The sequence below is a fragment of the Arvicanthis niloticus genome, chromosome 4, assembly GCF_011762505.2.
Source record: "Arvicanthis niloticus isolate mArvNil1 chromosome 4, mArvNil1.pat.X, whole genome shotgun sequence".
NCBI classification, from domain to species: domain Eukaryota; kingdom Metazoa; phylum Chordata; class Mammalia; order Rodentia; family Muridae; genus Arvicanthis; species Arvicanthis niloticus.
In genome coordinates this window covers 100,463,920-100,479,217 of record NC_047661.1, presented here as the reverse complement: position 1 = coordinate 100,479,217, position 15,298 = coordinate 100,463,920, and the positions used below count along the sequence as shown (strand labels likewise).

The 15,298-nt window shown below is 42.2% G+C and overlaps 1 protein-coding gene across 2 annotated transcripts in view; it reads right to left on the bottom strand.

Annotated features, from left to right (window-relative positions):
* Positions 1 to 15,298, bottom strand: part of Pde5a (phosphodiesterase 5A) — a 120,972-nt gene that overhangs the window by 17,637 nt on the left and 88,037 nt on the right. For both annotated transcript variants that reach the window (XM_034500262.2, XM_034500263.2), the window contains exons 14-17: positions 13,585 to 13,679; positions 6,601 to 6,688; positions 2,415 to 2,515; positions 999 to 1,076 (exon numbers count right to left, since the gene is read on the bottom strand). In XM_034500262.2, the coding sequence (XP_034356153.1) occupies positions 999 to 1,076; positions 2,415 to 2,515; positions 6,601 to 6,688; positions 13,585 to 13,679 (362 nt within the window). The remainder of the gene's footprint in view (positions 1 to 998; positions 1,077 to 2,414; positions 2,516 to 6,600; positions 6,689 to 13,584; positions 13,680 to 15,298) is intronic.

Genomic DNA, 15,298 nt, shown 5'->3' with positions numbered 1-15,298 from the left:
TTGGAACCCACTGTCATGATGGATTTCAATCATGCTTGCCAGTATACCCTGCCAAAGGTGACAAACCATAAGACCCTGATTGCAAACTTCTCTGTGAAAGAGAAAACTGGGCTCAAACTTGGAGCTTTGTGGCATCTCTCTCTTTGCTATTATAGAGTACATAATAGCTAGTCATAGGGGCAGGCCCGCACATTTTGAAGGTGCTATTCTGAAAGATAAGTTGATGTTAAGGAAAGCATGACTGTATCGATCAGGCAGCCAGGTGTTTGTATGTTGTTTCTTTTTAATTTGCATATTTGTTTTGCAGACTAAGCAATCTCAATTTATTTAAAAAAATATGTTAACATTGCCATTGTATCAACACTGTCTGTAATTCTGCAGGATCGTTTAGTTGTTGACTGTTGTTGTATTTTATTGTTTAAGACAGGGCCTCAACATTTATATCCCTGGGTGGCATAGAACTTGTGATAATCATTTTCCTTGATCCTTCCAAGTACAGGGACTATGGTGCCTTCCTGGTTCTGTTTTACTGATAACAAGTTATTGCTGTGGCCAAGACAGAGGCAAATAGCAGAAGCACTATCATCCATGGCAAGAAGAAGAAAGGAATTGGTGTACTGAGGTTGGAACACAGTCCTCTTCGCAGGTCCACTGGAGAGCACTGCTGTGCTGGCCCAAGAGAAGTGACACTTGGCCACCATCTTGTTCTCACACCCTATAGGATGGTAGCTTTTCCGTTCCAGAGGATGGGAGAAATAAAGCGAAACGCTAATCCTGAGCCACAAATGCTCCACTTCCTTACAGTATCCATCAGTCAGTCCTCAACAAGGCAACTGTCCGTTTCCTTCCTTGCCAATGACCGCATTCAGCTTTTTATACTCCACTGGGAGCAGTCGACAAGCGAAAATCGTTATACCTAACAAAGGATCCCAACTAACGACTGCTCAGAGAAACTTAACGGGGCAGCAAAGCTCGCATGGACAGTAAAGCCAACTTACAGAAACAACTCCTTTTGAAGAGGATCTTCAAAACTGAATTGATTTTTTCGTATAAGTTCAAAAAATTCTCCTCGTCTCCTTAAAAAAAAAAATTAGAAAAACACGGTGATTATGGCAAGTCTTCCAGCTCCTTTTCCTTTGATCTACAAGACTTGTGGAATACATACTTGAGGAAAATCTCTACTGTCCCCATCTCAGAATCTAACATCAAAGCTTCATCCACACTCAGCATCCTGCCTCCATGCTCCTGGCTTACTTACAATGGAAACTTTTAAAAAATGTCACATCATATTAACTTCAGATCAAAAATAATGACAATTTCAACTCAGGGATATTTTTTTTACTTAAAAATTTTTAATTATTCAATTGATTTTTAATTAATTAAATTTATTAATTAATAATTTAAAATTGTTTAATTACATGATTTATTTTATTTTAGAAAAATAGAATAGCATGAGTTAAAATGTGTTGGCGAGAATGATTTAAGATCTTCTAAGCACATGGGGTTAGAGGGTCTAAGATCTCTAATTCAGCCACATCTTGCTGCATATTAAAAGGGCAGTGAAAATGAGACATGCTTTGAAAGCAAGGAGCAAGTTTTAGATACTAGTTCCTGTCATTCCGAGGACATAAGGGTCATCAGTGTCTAGGTCTCCTTTGTATCCAGCATCAACAAGCATCTTGAGAAGCAAGACCAAACAAAAGATAAACGTCCATGATAAAATGGACTGTGTATGTATGATTAACTATCCAAGTTTCATACAGAGAGGAAAAACTCACATGGCATAAAAACGGGAAGCCTATGCAGACCGTGATGGTTTTCAAGTTCTTTGTGATTTGATGATGTGTACTCTGAAATTACTTTTGGACAGTCTGAACTTTGCTCTATTTTCATCTGTCCTGGTTCCCTTTAAACTGACCCAAATTTCATTGAAGCAGACACATAGACATTTGTAGACAGCAAGCAGTAGATGTGTGTGTGCCTGCTGTAGTTGTTTAACTTCTATGTTAACATTCACAGTTCTGCATTAACATTCCTCCACAAAAGTCAAATATAAAGAAATAAGGATAATTTTCAGTGTTCTTTGCCTGCCCCCTTCAGCTTGGTGGCCATATAAAAGAATCATGAATGGGCAGGGATTGGCAAGTGAGGGCAAAGAGAAAGATAGGGAACCTTTGGAACCCACCATGATCCCATTTCAGAGATACAGCCATAGAAGAGCATCATGCATAGTCTTGTGCTAGCATCTGTAGCAATACAAGTGCCAAGAGTAGGCGGCTTTGACCGCCTGTTCTTAAAAACTACCAGTCTGGTAACAGCAGTGTCAGGATGCTGGCTTCTATAAAGACTTCCCAGTGTGGACATGAAAACATCTTCAAGACCTACTTAGGAGGGCGTCACTTCTTAAAACTTACTTAATGTACAGTGCTAGGTCTGTGGCTAAAATTGCTTGCTTGATTATTTTCAGTGTGGTCTTATATTCTTCAATGGAGAGGCCACTGAGAATCTGGTTGCCCTTTATATAAAAAGAAAAACATTGTTAGTGCTCTACCCACGGGAGTTGCTGTGAAGAGCAAACTCTGAAGCTATCGTTGTATGACTTAAACACATGCCTTGTATTCTGATCCTGCTTATTAGACACATACGATATTTTTTTCCTGTTCCTTATCACCAGACACCACCCTGACAGGGAAGACAAAAACAGCCACATGACAGTATCCCTGCCTCTGTACATGTGTGTTTCTAACTCACAACCTCCTTGAGATTGAGTTGAAATCTAAACACCAAATAAATATATCCTTTTCCTTTGGGCAGATTGAACTCAAATCATATGAATATGAAATAGTGAATATGAAGAATAAAGTTGTAAAATTTTTAGATTAGTAAAGAGACACTCCTCTGTAGCTTCTGAAGCACACTTGGTGACATTGCTGGTTCATACTTATAGACCTAAACCATTACTGAGAATTGTATGTGTTCCTTATGAACATGACAATGTAGATGGTTAGCAGGCCTGAGCCAAAGGTGCTTTACTAGTTGGTGACCTAAGAAAGCATGAGCTCCAAGGTCTGTCAGGAAAGCTTAAGAGGAAGTAATCTATATGCTGAGAGCAGGTGAGTCTTCCCCAGGGAAGAGCACAAACACGTGAGCATGTGTAATAATAATGAAAAAGAGGCTACGGATTTGCAAGAGAACAAGGAGGGGTAATTAGGAGGGTTCCGAGGAAGGAAAAAAAGATAAAATGATGTAATTATATTACAACCCCTCCCACAAAGAATAACAAAAATCATGCTAATTTTTCCTCGTAGGTCATGTTTCCATATTAGTAAAATATTCTTCTAAACAAACATGGGAGGGGGCAATGAGGGCAACCCCTGTATACATCACTGAAGGCTTTTGTTACATAACATCCCGTATTTTTGTCTGTAATTCAAGACAGAGTAGCTCTTTGATCTTGAACTAAACAAAGCACCAGCCGCTCCAAATACATTCAAAATTTGTGTAAACGGAATCATAAGGCTTACTAAGTCCCAGAGCCAAGGAAGCACCCAGAGCTTGAGAAGTGAGATCTGGAAGCAAAGAATGAAGTCGGGGAGCTGGAACTGAGCTGATCAGCTGGGGGGAGGCTGTGGGCGAGGACAGTGATTAGGGGGTAATGAGGGTATTTTATCATTTTACATTTGGGCCAAATGAAGCTAGTCAAAAGACTCCTGACGCCTTTACTTATTGTTAAGATAAGACAATTTCCAGCAGAAAACGAAATGTCTTTTGCGATACTGCAGGCTCAGTTTTTCTCCGAATAGCAGAGTCTGTATTTTTTTTTAAATTGTCTTACAAAGATAGACTATATAAATGGCTTTTATGATTTACGCCAGCAAAATGTATAACCAGATTTCTTGTGTGTTATGCTAAGTAATAACATACTAAATAATAATTTATACATTATCTAACAAAAGAAGTAGGATAGGAAAATATTTAATCCACCTTTCTAAAGATTAGTGATTTATTTCCTTTGGAACTGAACTTGAACTAGGACACCAACAGGAAATTTTTAAGTTGGGTGTTGTAGTGAATTCCTATAATCCCTGCACTTGGGAGGTAGAGGCAGGAGGATTAGGGGATCAAGACCAGCTTTCAGCTATTCAGTGAGACAGAGGACAGGTTGGGCTAGATGAGCCCACATTTTTTTTTAAATCTACTTCCTCCCCTACCAAAGAAATAAATAAAAAGCTTTAGTTTCCCAAGGAAAGTCCAGATGTTTCTACTCTAACATGCATATGTTTCTCCAGGCTCGATTTTGGAAAATTATACACTAAAAATAACATAGTTTATGGGAAATGTGGTGTTTGGGCAGATCACTGAAAACCTATGCTGCTTTGAATCAGAGCACAAAGCCAACCAAAGAGGTTCTTGGAGGTGAGTTGACCCAGAAGGCCTCGAGGCTGCCTGCCTCCCAATGTACTGCAAATATACAAGAGCAACAGAAGAAAGGGCTGGACGGTGAGGCATGAGGCAGTGCGGACAGGAACTGATGAGTGAAAGTGTAGCAGTGCCCAGAGCCTCACATAGCCCGGAGCTGAGGGTACAGTGGCCTACACCTCACTCTCTTAGTGAATGCCATGATGTAACAGTTCCTATAATAACACAAACGTTACTCTCATAACGCAACATGTTGAAATGATACCAATCACCTACCAGTGACTTCCCGCTCCACGTTACAGCAAACGCTGCTAAGTCTCATATAAACTTTCACAGGAGGCAGCCAAATGTGTTCTGTAGCTTCTTAAAAACAGTGTTGGGGGTATAACCTAGTGCCTTACACACGCAATACACACTCCACCCCTGAGCTGCATGCTTCTTAGCTTTTTAGTCACACCAAGATGTTAGGGAAGAGGTTAAGCATTCCCTTTGCCTCAAGTAGGACAGAGCCTGTGTGTGTGTCTTCTGTGTTCAGTGAGGAGGTGGGACTAGAAAGGATTTGTGTGATGCATCCTGCCCAAGACATCTAAAAGGCAAGACCAGATTGGCTGGCCACTCGGTAGCTGCTGTGGGGTATCCCCACAGTGAGGGTGTTCTGCAGGGACGATGACACTACCATCACCCACCAGGCACAAAGAGTGGGGCACTCAGCAATGTCAGTCTGTTAGGAATGGCCAGACCCCTTGCTTCTCTGTTTCCTTGTTCTCTGGCTGGGGAAGTAGAGAACTACACAGAGGCTTAGGAGTAAGAAAGGAGTTAGAAAAGAGCAGGAGATGCCGGCAGAGGCAACGAAGGAAGAAATTGAGCTTAGTGTGAAATATTGTCCCAGAGTGGCCATTTTGGTTTGCAACATGAGAGTGGTATTATTATATGGCTAGCCCTAAAAATAGTGACCACAATGTGACTCTAATGCTCCTCTAGTCAGGGAGAAACCTAGACCCGAGCCCAGCAAACATGAAGACATGATAAAATCTCCTCAGGTCATGTATCATGCATTATGACTGTTCAATGTAATAGTTAAGAACTTTCTCTTCTTTTCCTTATAAAATTAACACAGGTAGACAACAGATCATGGGAACATGTTATTTGTTGATGTTGCGCTCCTTAAATGTGTGTTTACTTCGCAAACTGTATCATGTACTTTACAAATATTCACTTATCCAAGTTGTCGAATAGCTTTCTCATCCCTTAACAAAATGGTTTGTGAGCAGCTAGAAGCTCCAATAAAACAGAGAGACGGCTGGGAGGAGAGCTGCCTGGCAGAAGGAGAAGGAGAAGGAGAAAAGGAGAAGGAGAAAAGGAGAAGGAGAAAAGGAGAAGGAGGAGAAGGAGGAGGAAGAGGAAGAGGAGGAAGAAGAGGAGGAGGAGGAGGAGGAGGAAGAAGAGGAGGAGGAGGAGGAAGAGGAGGAGAAGGAGAAAAGGAGAAAGAGAAAAGGAGAAGGAAGAGGAAGAGGAGGAAGAAGAGGAGGAGGAAGAGGAGGAGGAGGAGGAGAAGGAGAAAAGGAGAAGGAGAAAAAGAAGGAAGGAGAAGGAGAAAAGGAGAAGGAGAAGGAGAAGGAGAAGGAGAAGGAGAAGGAGAAGGAGAAGGAGAAGGAGAAGGAGAAGGAGAAGGAGAAGGAGAAGGAGAAGGAGAAGGAGAAGGAGAAGGAGAAAGAAGGAGAAGGAAGGAGAAGAAGGAGAAGGAGAAGGAGAAGGAGAAGGAGAAGGAGAAGGAGAAGGAGAAGGAGAAGGAGAAAGGAGAAAGGAGAAGGAGAAGAAGGAGAAGAGAGAAGGAGAAGAGAGAAGGAGAAGGAGAAGGAAGAAGGAGAAAAGAAGATACTGATCTGTACATACCACTTCATTTGTTTAAAAAGTTAAGCAGGAACCATAAAATACCAGTTTGGTTTCTAGTTTGGAGTAATTAAAGGTCAGCAACCGAATTTCCCTCGTGGGCGACATTAGATCGTTTTTACTGCCCAGAGAAGTGAAGCCGTAGAATGTTTGGGCTCTCCCTTCCTTACCCAAAAAGGAGTAGAGAATGTTCAAGAATTTATGATGCTGGGAATAAGTCCAAAACCTAAAAATACGACTGCATGTATAAAGCTCTCTTTTGAAACTCACAACAATAAGTGACATACTTACTGGGCTGTTCAGAATCATCAAGCACTGGTCAAAATGATGATGCTCCATGATGGAGTGGCAGTACAGCTGAGCCAGGGGGTGCTCGCTCCTGGGAGGGGTTGCATTGGACAAAGAAAGGAAGAAAACGTTCCTAAACACGTTACTTCACCAATTATTATTATTAAGTGAAATTATCTCAAAAAAAACCCAAACTAATAATTTTCTCCCCTGCTGAGGAGTGTGTGTGTGTGTGTGGGGGGGGGCTAATCTCTCAGAAATAACTACTGACATAAATATGACATGACATTCTTTTCAAAGAATCATGCTGCCCGTTCAAAGGGCAGTCTCACTGGTTTGAAATTTGAAAGCACAGCATATGGGGAGTAAGGCCGGAGACTGCCAGCCCCTAGGCCTAGCCTTGCACCACCCCACAATACCTGTTACTGTATTAGTTTTCAGGTCCCAGCACTGCGACTGACTTAACGTCTAGAACAAATCTGTGTTGCCCTTTGCTCTGAAGGGATGTTCAGGCAGAAGGGTAGCTTATTCACGGGGCCTACATATAAGGAAAGAATCCACTGAGAGGGGATCCACAGGGTCTGAATGATGGGAATCAAGACAAAGAGAGGGGACAGTACGTAACCAGCCTTGGAAAGGAGGTGTGTGTGTGTGTGTGTGTGTGTGTGTGTGTGTGTGTGTGTGTGTGTGTGAAGGGGACTAGGAAAGCAGGAAGAAGAAAATGAGTCACAGGGTTGTTGGAGGGCAGGACAGCCCTCAAGCTTTCTAAGCTGAACTCGGGAGAAGCATCCAAGACTTCCTGCTGGGTAGATTGAGGGGGAAGGGTATTTACTGCACTGTTTACTATATGTGTGGGACAGTAGTCACAAAAGGAGTTCTACTGCATGACAGGAAGCTTTCCACTTCATTTCTCACGACCCTTCACTTGAGAAAAGCAATGCTTTCCTTTCCATGACTCCTTCTTCAAGAGACAGAGGATCCTGTAACTCGTGGCTCTTCAAATGTATAGGAATGGGGCCTTATGAACTGCAAAGCCCCACGGTCGGGCTAAAAATATGAACAGTTTGCTCTTTCCTTACTAGTGTGTTGTTTTCCATTTTATTTGTTCATAAAAATAAATAAATAAAAGCTACTCAGAGCTAACAAGATGCCCTGAAAAAAAAAAAAACTGGTTAGAATGAAAACCAGACAGATGCTTGTGGGAGAGCCCACGCTGCAGATAAAGACTGGGAGAGTGGGTGCCTGTTCCTATTTAAAGGGTCACCTGTCTTGCAGATTTAATGCTCCTGTTGGCATACCCTGACCCAGTTCTCGTGTGCTGATCTCGCTCTGCCTCTACATAATGATCTGTACTTAATGACCAGGAGCCGTGTTCAACCGAAGAAACTGAGCAGACAGTGATCTGAATCACATCAACAGATTTGTTGAAAGGGTTTGCTGTGGTGTGTGGACTACCTGGGGTCAGTTAGGGCACTGCCGTGCACTTGCAAGGGCTCAAGTAAGGGTGCCTTGGCAGCCAGAAGGAAGTGGGGGAGAGTTATCTGCTAGCTGCTCTGGAGTTGGATCACGTGGGAGCTGGCAGGGATACGTCCCGCAATGTGAACGGGCTAAGATAAGGAGGGTGGATGACCTCTCTTCTAAATCTTTCCATGGACTCTCTATTCTTCTCTGTTCTCCCATACTGAAGGCAACTTTACAAGCACGATGGGCACCTCCCCCATCCACTTCAGGCATAGTGAAAGGAAAAGCTTTTAGGTGTCTGTTATTCTCACACAAGAAGTAAAGAGCAGAAAAGCAGGGTGCTACACCATGGACACTGCATCTGGAGGAGCTGTAGTTAGAGACCAGGATACAAGGTGGGAACCTGTCTGTCCTGGAACCTATCATCCAACTAACCAACCAACTCTTAAATAAACGTAAGACACACAACTTGAAATAGAAGCTAGAGGCTACACCCTGAGTTTAGTATCCGCTATGTTTCAGCTGGTGTTAGCTGCTTATAAATCTTTCACCACACCAGACTGTAAACCTCTGGAATCTGCTGACATTTGTTTTCCCTAGCGTGAACAGTTTCCATTTAGCAGGAGCCTGTAACATGGCAGGCATTGTGCTACCTGGTTTATTATTATTGTATCTCACTGAGTAAGCACTGAATCAGAATCCTCACCCCCCACCTCTTCTTTCAGCCACGGACAGATACAGTGTTTCCTTCGTCCTTTAACAGGCTCCTTGTCTTGGTCCACCCTGGGTACCTCTCATCTGCCCCCATGGCTGGTGCCCACAGGAGTGAACTGTCTTCACACTGTCACCGTAGGTGAGATAAGGCCTTCGAACCACCTTTGACTAAGGGGTGAGGAGACCTACTGCCTTCTGCCTTAAAGCTGAGTGGCTCCAGGTCTCCTTCCATAAGGTTCCTCCAAATCACCTCTGGCAGAACTGAGTACCAGTTGCTCAAACATGTGCCTATCGGGAAAATCTCTCTCCATCCTTCAGTCCAGGCCTTTCTTCCTGCTCCTGGGGGTCATATTCACTAATAAACTAGGCATACACCATTTTTTATCTCAAATTAGGGTTTCAGAGGAACCTAGGCTGAGGTTGTTATAAATGAGCATTTCTGCATGTGTTTTTTTAGATGACCAAATGTTCCGATAGAGTATGTCACCCCCTCAAATGATGATATAAATGGCAGGCCTGAGGTTGAAGTATTCCTCGCATCGTCTTACACTGTGGTGGTGCCACAGGGCCCTACGCAATATCTACTCACTGACTGAGTTGGGAGCTGGTCCAGGAAATGCAGTTAGGTGGATATAAGACAAACCAGTTGGAACTTCAAATGTACTTCACATTTTTAGGTGAGGCAGAAAGAACTGCTTCACATTAGAGACGATTTTTGGCTTGTGAGACAGACAAATGCCAAAATGTGTCTGTCTCAACTTACATTCTAAAAATACAAATTCATGAATCGAGCAATGGGTGAAAATGTCTCAGATTTCCTGTTTACAAAAAAAAAAAAAAAAATCATGAAACTGATGTATTCATGTCGTCTCTATTTAAGGCCACATCAGCAGGTCCTATGCAAACCACTGCCGCTGTGGAATTCTATTCCCACGCTGACGCCAGCAAGCATTACTGACTGCACACTTTCTCTGCATTTTCCCTCTGTCTTCCATAGTTCATGGTCTATCTTGGACAGTGGCATTAGGAAATATACAAGAAACAGAAAGCCTTAGAAATTGATTCAGAAATACATGTCCTGTGAGGGAAAACAGCGCCGTCACCCAGGCTACCTCGGGTGTTCTTGACTCTGCCTGTCACGTGTGCAGGACCCTGGGTTGGAATCTCCACAGCTCTGTAACCCATGACTCCGCTTCTTCATGCTCATCACTTCACCGCTGTTCCAGTTTTTCGGACTAGAAGTCATGATTTCCCCACCCCCCCCACCCCCTTGATACACATAACTCCCTTCCCTTCAGTAAATCAGCCTCTTTCCTTTGGCCTCTTCCCCCTCTACTCAGTGTGACGGGTGGCTGATAACTGGCTTCTGGAGGCAGTTCTCTAATTGAGGTCTGTGGTTCTAATTTCAACCTATTTATCATGTGGCTCCTGCTGTGACTTCTTCCTAGGAAATGTTCTTACTGCTTATGGCAACAGTTCCTTTTGACAGATCCTATCAATTTTACTGGACGCTGCTTAGCGTTACACGCCTCCCTGGAAGGGATCTTGTGGCTCCTGCTTGTTTATTTTCTTGCCGGTCTACCACTGCTGTTCTGGGAGGTGCCCACTTCACAGCAGCCTGGACTATCTTTGCACTTTTTCTGAAAACCCACCCCCACCGCAGCATGTAGCTTCAGTCTCATTTTCTCTATGAATAATGAAGACAGACTATACTTTGCTCGGCCAATCTCCTTCTCTTATGGACGCTTGAAGTCCACTGCATCAGATGACGCAGGACTTGGTAGATAATTTCTGTCACTGTCATTTCAAAGGTCAGGAACTGCATTCTATGTGTCCCTAGCAAAGAACAAAAGCCCTGGCAATTATTCGTTATGCATAAGCCCAACACATAGCATAATTTTTGATGAATCATTTTATAATCAATCATTGGACTTGAAACAAAGCAAATAAAACACACATGCAAAGCCTATGCTATCGACCACAAGTCTGATGCAGAAACTTTCTCTATGTAATACAAGTTTTATCACTTCAAAAAGAGTGAATGTTTGCACATTAGCTACTGTGTTCTAACCACCAACTCATTTTGTTTTATTGTTTTGAGGTAGAATTTCACGTAGCTCAGGCTAGCCTCGCACATGCTATGTAACCGAGGTTAACCTTGAGCATCGCCTGATCATCCTGCCTCTGGCTCCCGAGTGTATCACCAAGTCTGGTCTCCATGGTGCTAAGGGTCAAACCCAGAGCTCCGCACATGCTTATGCAAGCACTTATTCACTGAGCTGCAACCACAGTCGACACCAGCGCTCATGCTCACAGTTCACATCCGTCCAAGGGAATTCCTCCTTTCCTCCCATCAAGAAGAGGCCATGGAAGCAGTGCCCTTAAATCACAGGATACCAGTGGGCTCCCCGGTGACCTCAGTCTTCCTAATAAAGGAAGGAAGCAAGGAAGCCAATAGTGGTCCAAGGAGATAGCCTCCTACCCTAGGAAAGCCTTACCCTAAAGTAGCTTCCCCAAAGTCATTTAAAAAGGAGGAAGATTTCAGTCTCCAATTCTTTTACCAATGAATACCTCCTTTCTCTGACTAACTGCTCTTATTTCTGTACCTTCTTTTTGTATTTTTTATTATCTGTCATTCTGGACATCATGTGGGATCTGGTACTGTATGCCCCTCTAGAAGAAATGACTTTATATGGAATGCTCACAGGACTGTTCCACCTCAAGTGTCCACTTGACACATCAAGTGTCTCACTTACCAGTCCTACTTTAAGTACTGGTTATTACCAGTTGGGGGAAAAAAAAATCCTGTTTTCCTGTACTCAAAGCACAGTGATGTGGGAAGAAATAAAAGTCTCTGAACTACTTTAGTTTTTTCAAGAGTTACTACTTTGTGTGTATGAAAGTAAGATTCTACAATCTACATGCCCCCACTCCCTGCCCTCAGACTCCAGACCCAGGAATTTTGCCTAGAGAGAAAATTCTACCTCTCCAGATGTTCTTCTGAGTAATTTTTTTTAGATGAACAAAATTTAATAGATTAAAAATTTGTTTAGTTGTAACTATTTTTAAAGAATTTAAATGAGAATAGAGTTGCAATTTTTCCTTATTTTTCACTTACATAGAGCAACAAGAGAGCAATTTCTACAAAAAAAAAACCCAGTATATGTACTAGTAACATGCTGTTCCTTTCTGAGATAGGCAGGGGGGAATAGCTATGTGCATGTGCTGACACACATGGGTCACTCCCTGTGACACACTGTGGGTCTTCTCCTGTTGCTACCTCCCTTTCATCCATATGGTTCATGTGACACTCTGGATCTCAGCCATATAAGACACACTGACGAAGGACATGCCACCATGTTACTTCTCCAGATCTCTACGTTTTCAAGTGGAAACAGCCAGTCTGCGACAGGCAAGACTTTCTCGTTACATAAAGCACAGGACATGTTTGTACATCCCTGCGCTTCTCCTTACACCAAGCCTTCTGTTTATCAGATAGCAACCAATGATTATCGAGCTCTCACAAACACCATGAACACACTTGGGATTTCCATTTGAGAGTGATCTGTCGGGTCACTGGCACACTTACAAAGATGCTTATCAGTAACAGATTCTGCCACTAAAAAGTAGACTTTTCAACCAAGTTCCTACGAGAAGTCAACTAGACTGCAACAGGGACCCGGTATTTGATGAAAAGTACTGTCAGTCTCATTAGCTCAGTTGTCATCACAAGACGACACTTAAGTGTGGTCCCAGTGGTTACAGCCTTACTCTTACGATCTGCCAGTGAGAGTGTCAAGCTTGATACAACCATTTCTAGTAACTGTCGCTAGAATTTAACACAGTATACAGCAAACCTTCCTCTGGGTGGTGATGCTTATGGTCTCGGAAAACACATGCCAGCCTTGTGATATGGGCATGCCATTATTTCCATTTTAAGGGAAATTAAGGGGGAGAGACATCAACTTCCTTGCCTACAGCTATACAGAAATTCTGGCAGAGCTACGCCCTGACCACAGAACTGTGTGAAATATACCGCTACTAAAACCAAAAACCTTAGTCTACTGAGCATCTTAAGTAAGCAGGGCCAAGGTAAACATTTTTTTTTTTTCAAATACTGCCTTTTCCACTCCATGGTAAAAATCCTAACCCTTCTGGACTATACGTCATGGTTTTTTCTCTCTCTCTTTCTTTCTTTCTTTCTTTCTTTCTTTCTTTCTTTCTTTCTTTCTTTCTTTCTTTCTTTCTCTCCTTCCTTCCTTCCTTCCTTCCTTCCTTCCTTCCTTCCTTCCTTCCTTCTTTCCTTCTATCCTTGCTTTTTTCTTTCTTCTTTTGTTTTTGGTTTTGTTTTTTAAGACAGGGTTTCTTTGTGTACCTCTGGCTGTCTTAGAACTCACTCTGTAGACCACGGCTGTCTGGCCTTGGACTCACAGAGATCTATGTGCCTCTGCCTTCTTAACGTTGGGATTAAAAGCTGGGTGAACACAAACTAAAGCAAAACTCACAATGATCATGTAATAAGATTTTCAGCAGAAATTGTTTGAGCTTCAGGCCTGAAACGTGATCAGTATGGTCTGACACCTGCATTCACTTCCCGTTTTCCTTAGACGTAGCCAGACTATGGAAAGAAACTTGGCCAATTTATTCTTTGTACTTTTTTTTCTTTTTTCTTTTCTTTTCTCTTCTTTTCTTTCTTTCTTTCTTTCTTTCTTTCTTTTTTTTTTTTTTTTTGGTAGCTCTAACTTTAAGAAGTACAGTTCAGTAATGCAGAGGAAACATTTTCTTTCCACTTTGTTGGCAAAACCATCTTACCGCTGTATGTATGAGTTGTTCACACCACGATGATCCAAATCATGGCTTAAAGCAGCAATCAGCAATGCAAGTATCTCCAGATCCGTCAACTTGTTCTGTGTGCAAAGGCATTGAAGGAAAGAGATAAAGCGTGAAGCAGGGCATTCTCCTACTGCTTCTCAGGATTCATTCCTGTACTTGTGTGTGGTCTCAGACCGCTCTCCAGAAATTCTACTCTGCAGGTCACCATTCATGTTGTCATTCACAATGAGCTACTACAAATGTCACTGAACAACAGAAAGAATTGAAATGCTCCAAAAAATGAATAATTTGAGCTGATTCAGAGGATAAAAGTGCTTGCTATATATACAAGCCTGGTCATATGAGTTCAGGTCTGGTAATAGACAGAGGCAGGACAGACCTACCTCCTGAGGTTGTCCTCTGACCTCTACACCTGTGCCACGACATATGTGCTCATCAACACATACCGACACTGCATAATTTTTTAAGTAAAAAAAGAAAAAGAATACTTTATGCACCCATAGCTAATGTCACGTGTCTTATGTTTACACAGGTGGAATGATTGCAACACACTTTAATATTTTTTCTTTTGTTTTGCTCCCTGTGATCTGCTGCTATATTAAGTAACTGTGACAACACGACTATTAAATCAAATAGTAGAAACGGAATTACTGGGAAAAATGGCTTTCAAACCTTGCATAACATGTTCCTAGGCTACGTATCAGTTATGTTTGAGTGCTTGCCATGTATATCATTCACAGTACTACACCTGTCAGTGACACAGCGTGTGAAACACAAGTTAAATGGCCACACCCCTCTAGCCTATGGGAATGCCCAGCGCTGCCAGCTCTGGAGCATGTGTGAAGACCGTCATCTCATTCTTCATCATGAAAAGCATTGTGGCCAGGCAGCTTTCTGTAGTGTAAATCCTAAGACTCATGGTCGACTCAAGGGAAGCTTATCCTTTTCTTAGAAATTTTTCCATGGGGTAAAATAGCTGCTGTGTTATTTTGTATGGCTTCTTAGACAATGGTTCTGCCATCAAACCAAAGGCTTTACATATGGTATTCCAGTGTTCAATCACGAAGCAGAACCCAAGCCTACTCATTTCTTTTAAAGCCAGCCACTTAAAACGTGTAGCCTATGAAAGGAGGATATATGACAGAGAATAGTATTTTTAAAATTTATGTTTTGAAACTGGGAGGCTCTGAATTTGAATCATGTAGCAGATGCCTAGGATCGCCTTCTTAAAATAACTAGTCAGTTGCCTCTGAAGATGGACTCTAAGGACAGAGATATAATAGGATTTGGCAGGAAATGGATACTTTGTGTGAGTCTTCTCTGCACTCATCTTCCTTTTACTCAGGCTCTGATCAAGGCACATGTAACAAAGCCTGTTTGAACTAGCATTTATAGAAGCAGCTTCCTTCCACACAGACTCTGGTGGAGAATGAACTTATCTATGATGGCATTTGGGGGTTTCTGAGTAATTCTACTATGGAGCAGTTGACTGTGAAATGAAAAATGCAATGTTTTTCTTTCACTGTCTTCCTCTGGTGGAAATATTTATTTGCCCAAGGATTACTAAAATGTAACATGACGTTAGGGGATTTTACTACGTAACATTTATTACAAATGGAAGAAAGTTAGTGGCCAACTATTGTGCTGTGCTAATTGAGTCACTATTTGGTAAACTATTCAATCACTATAATAA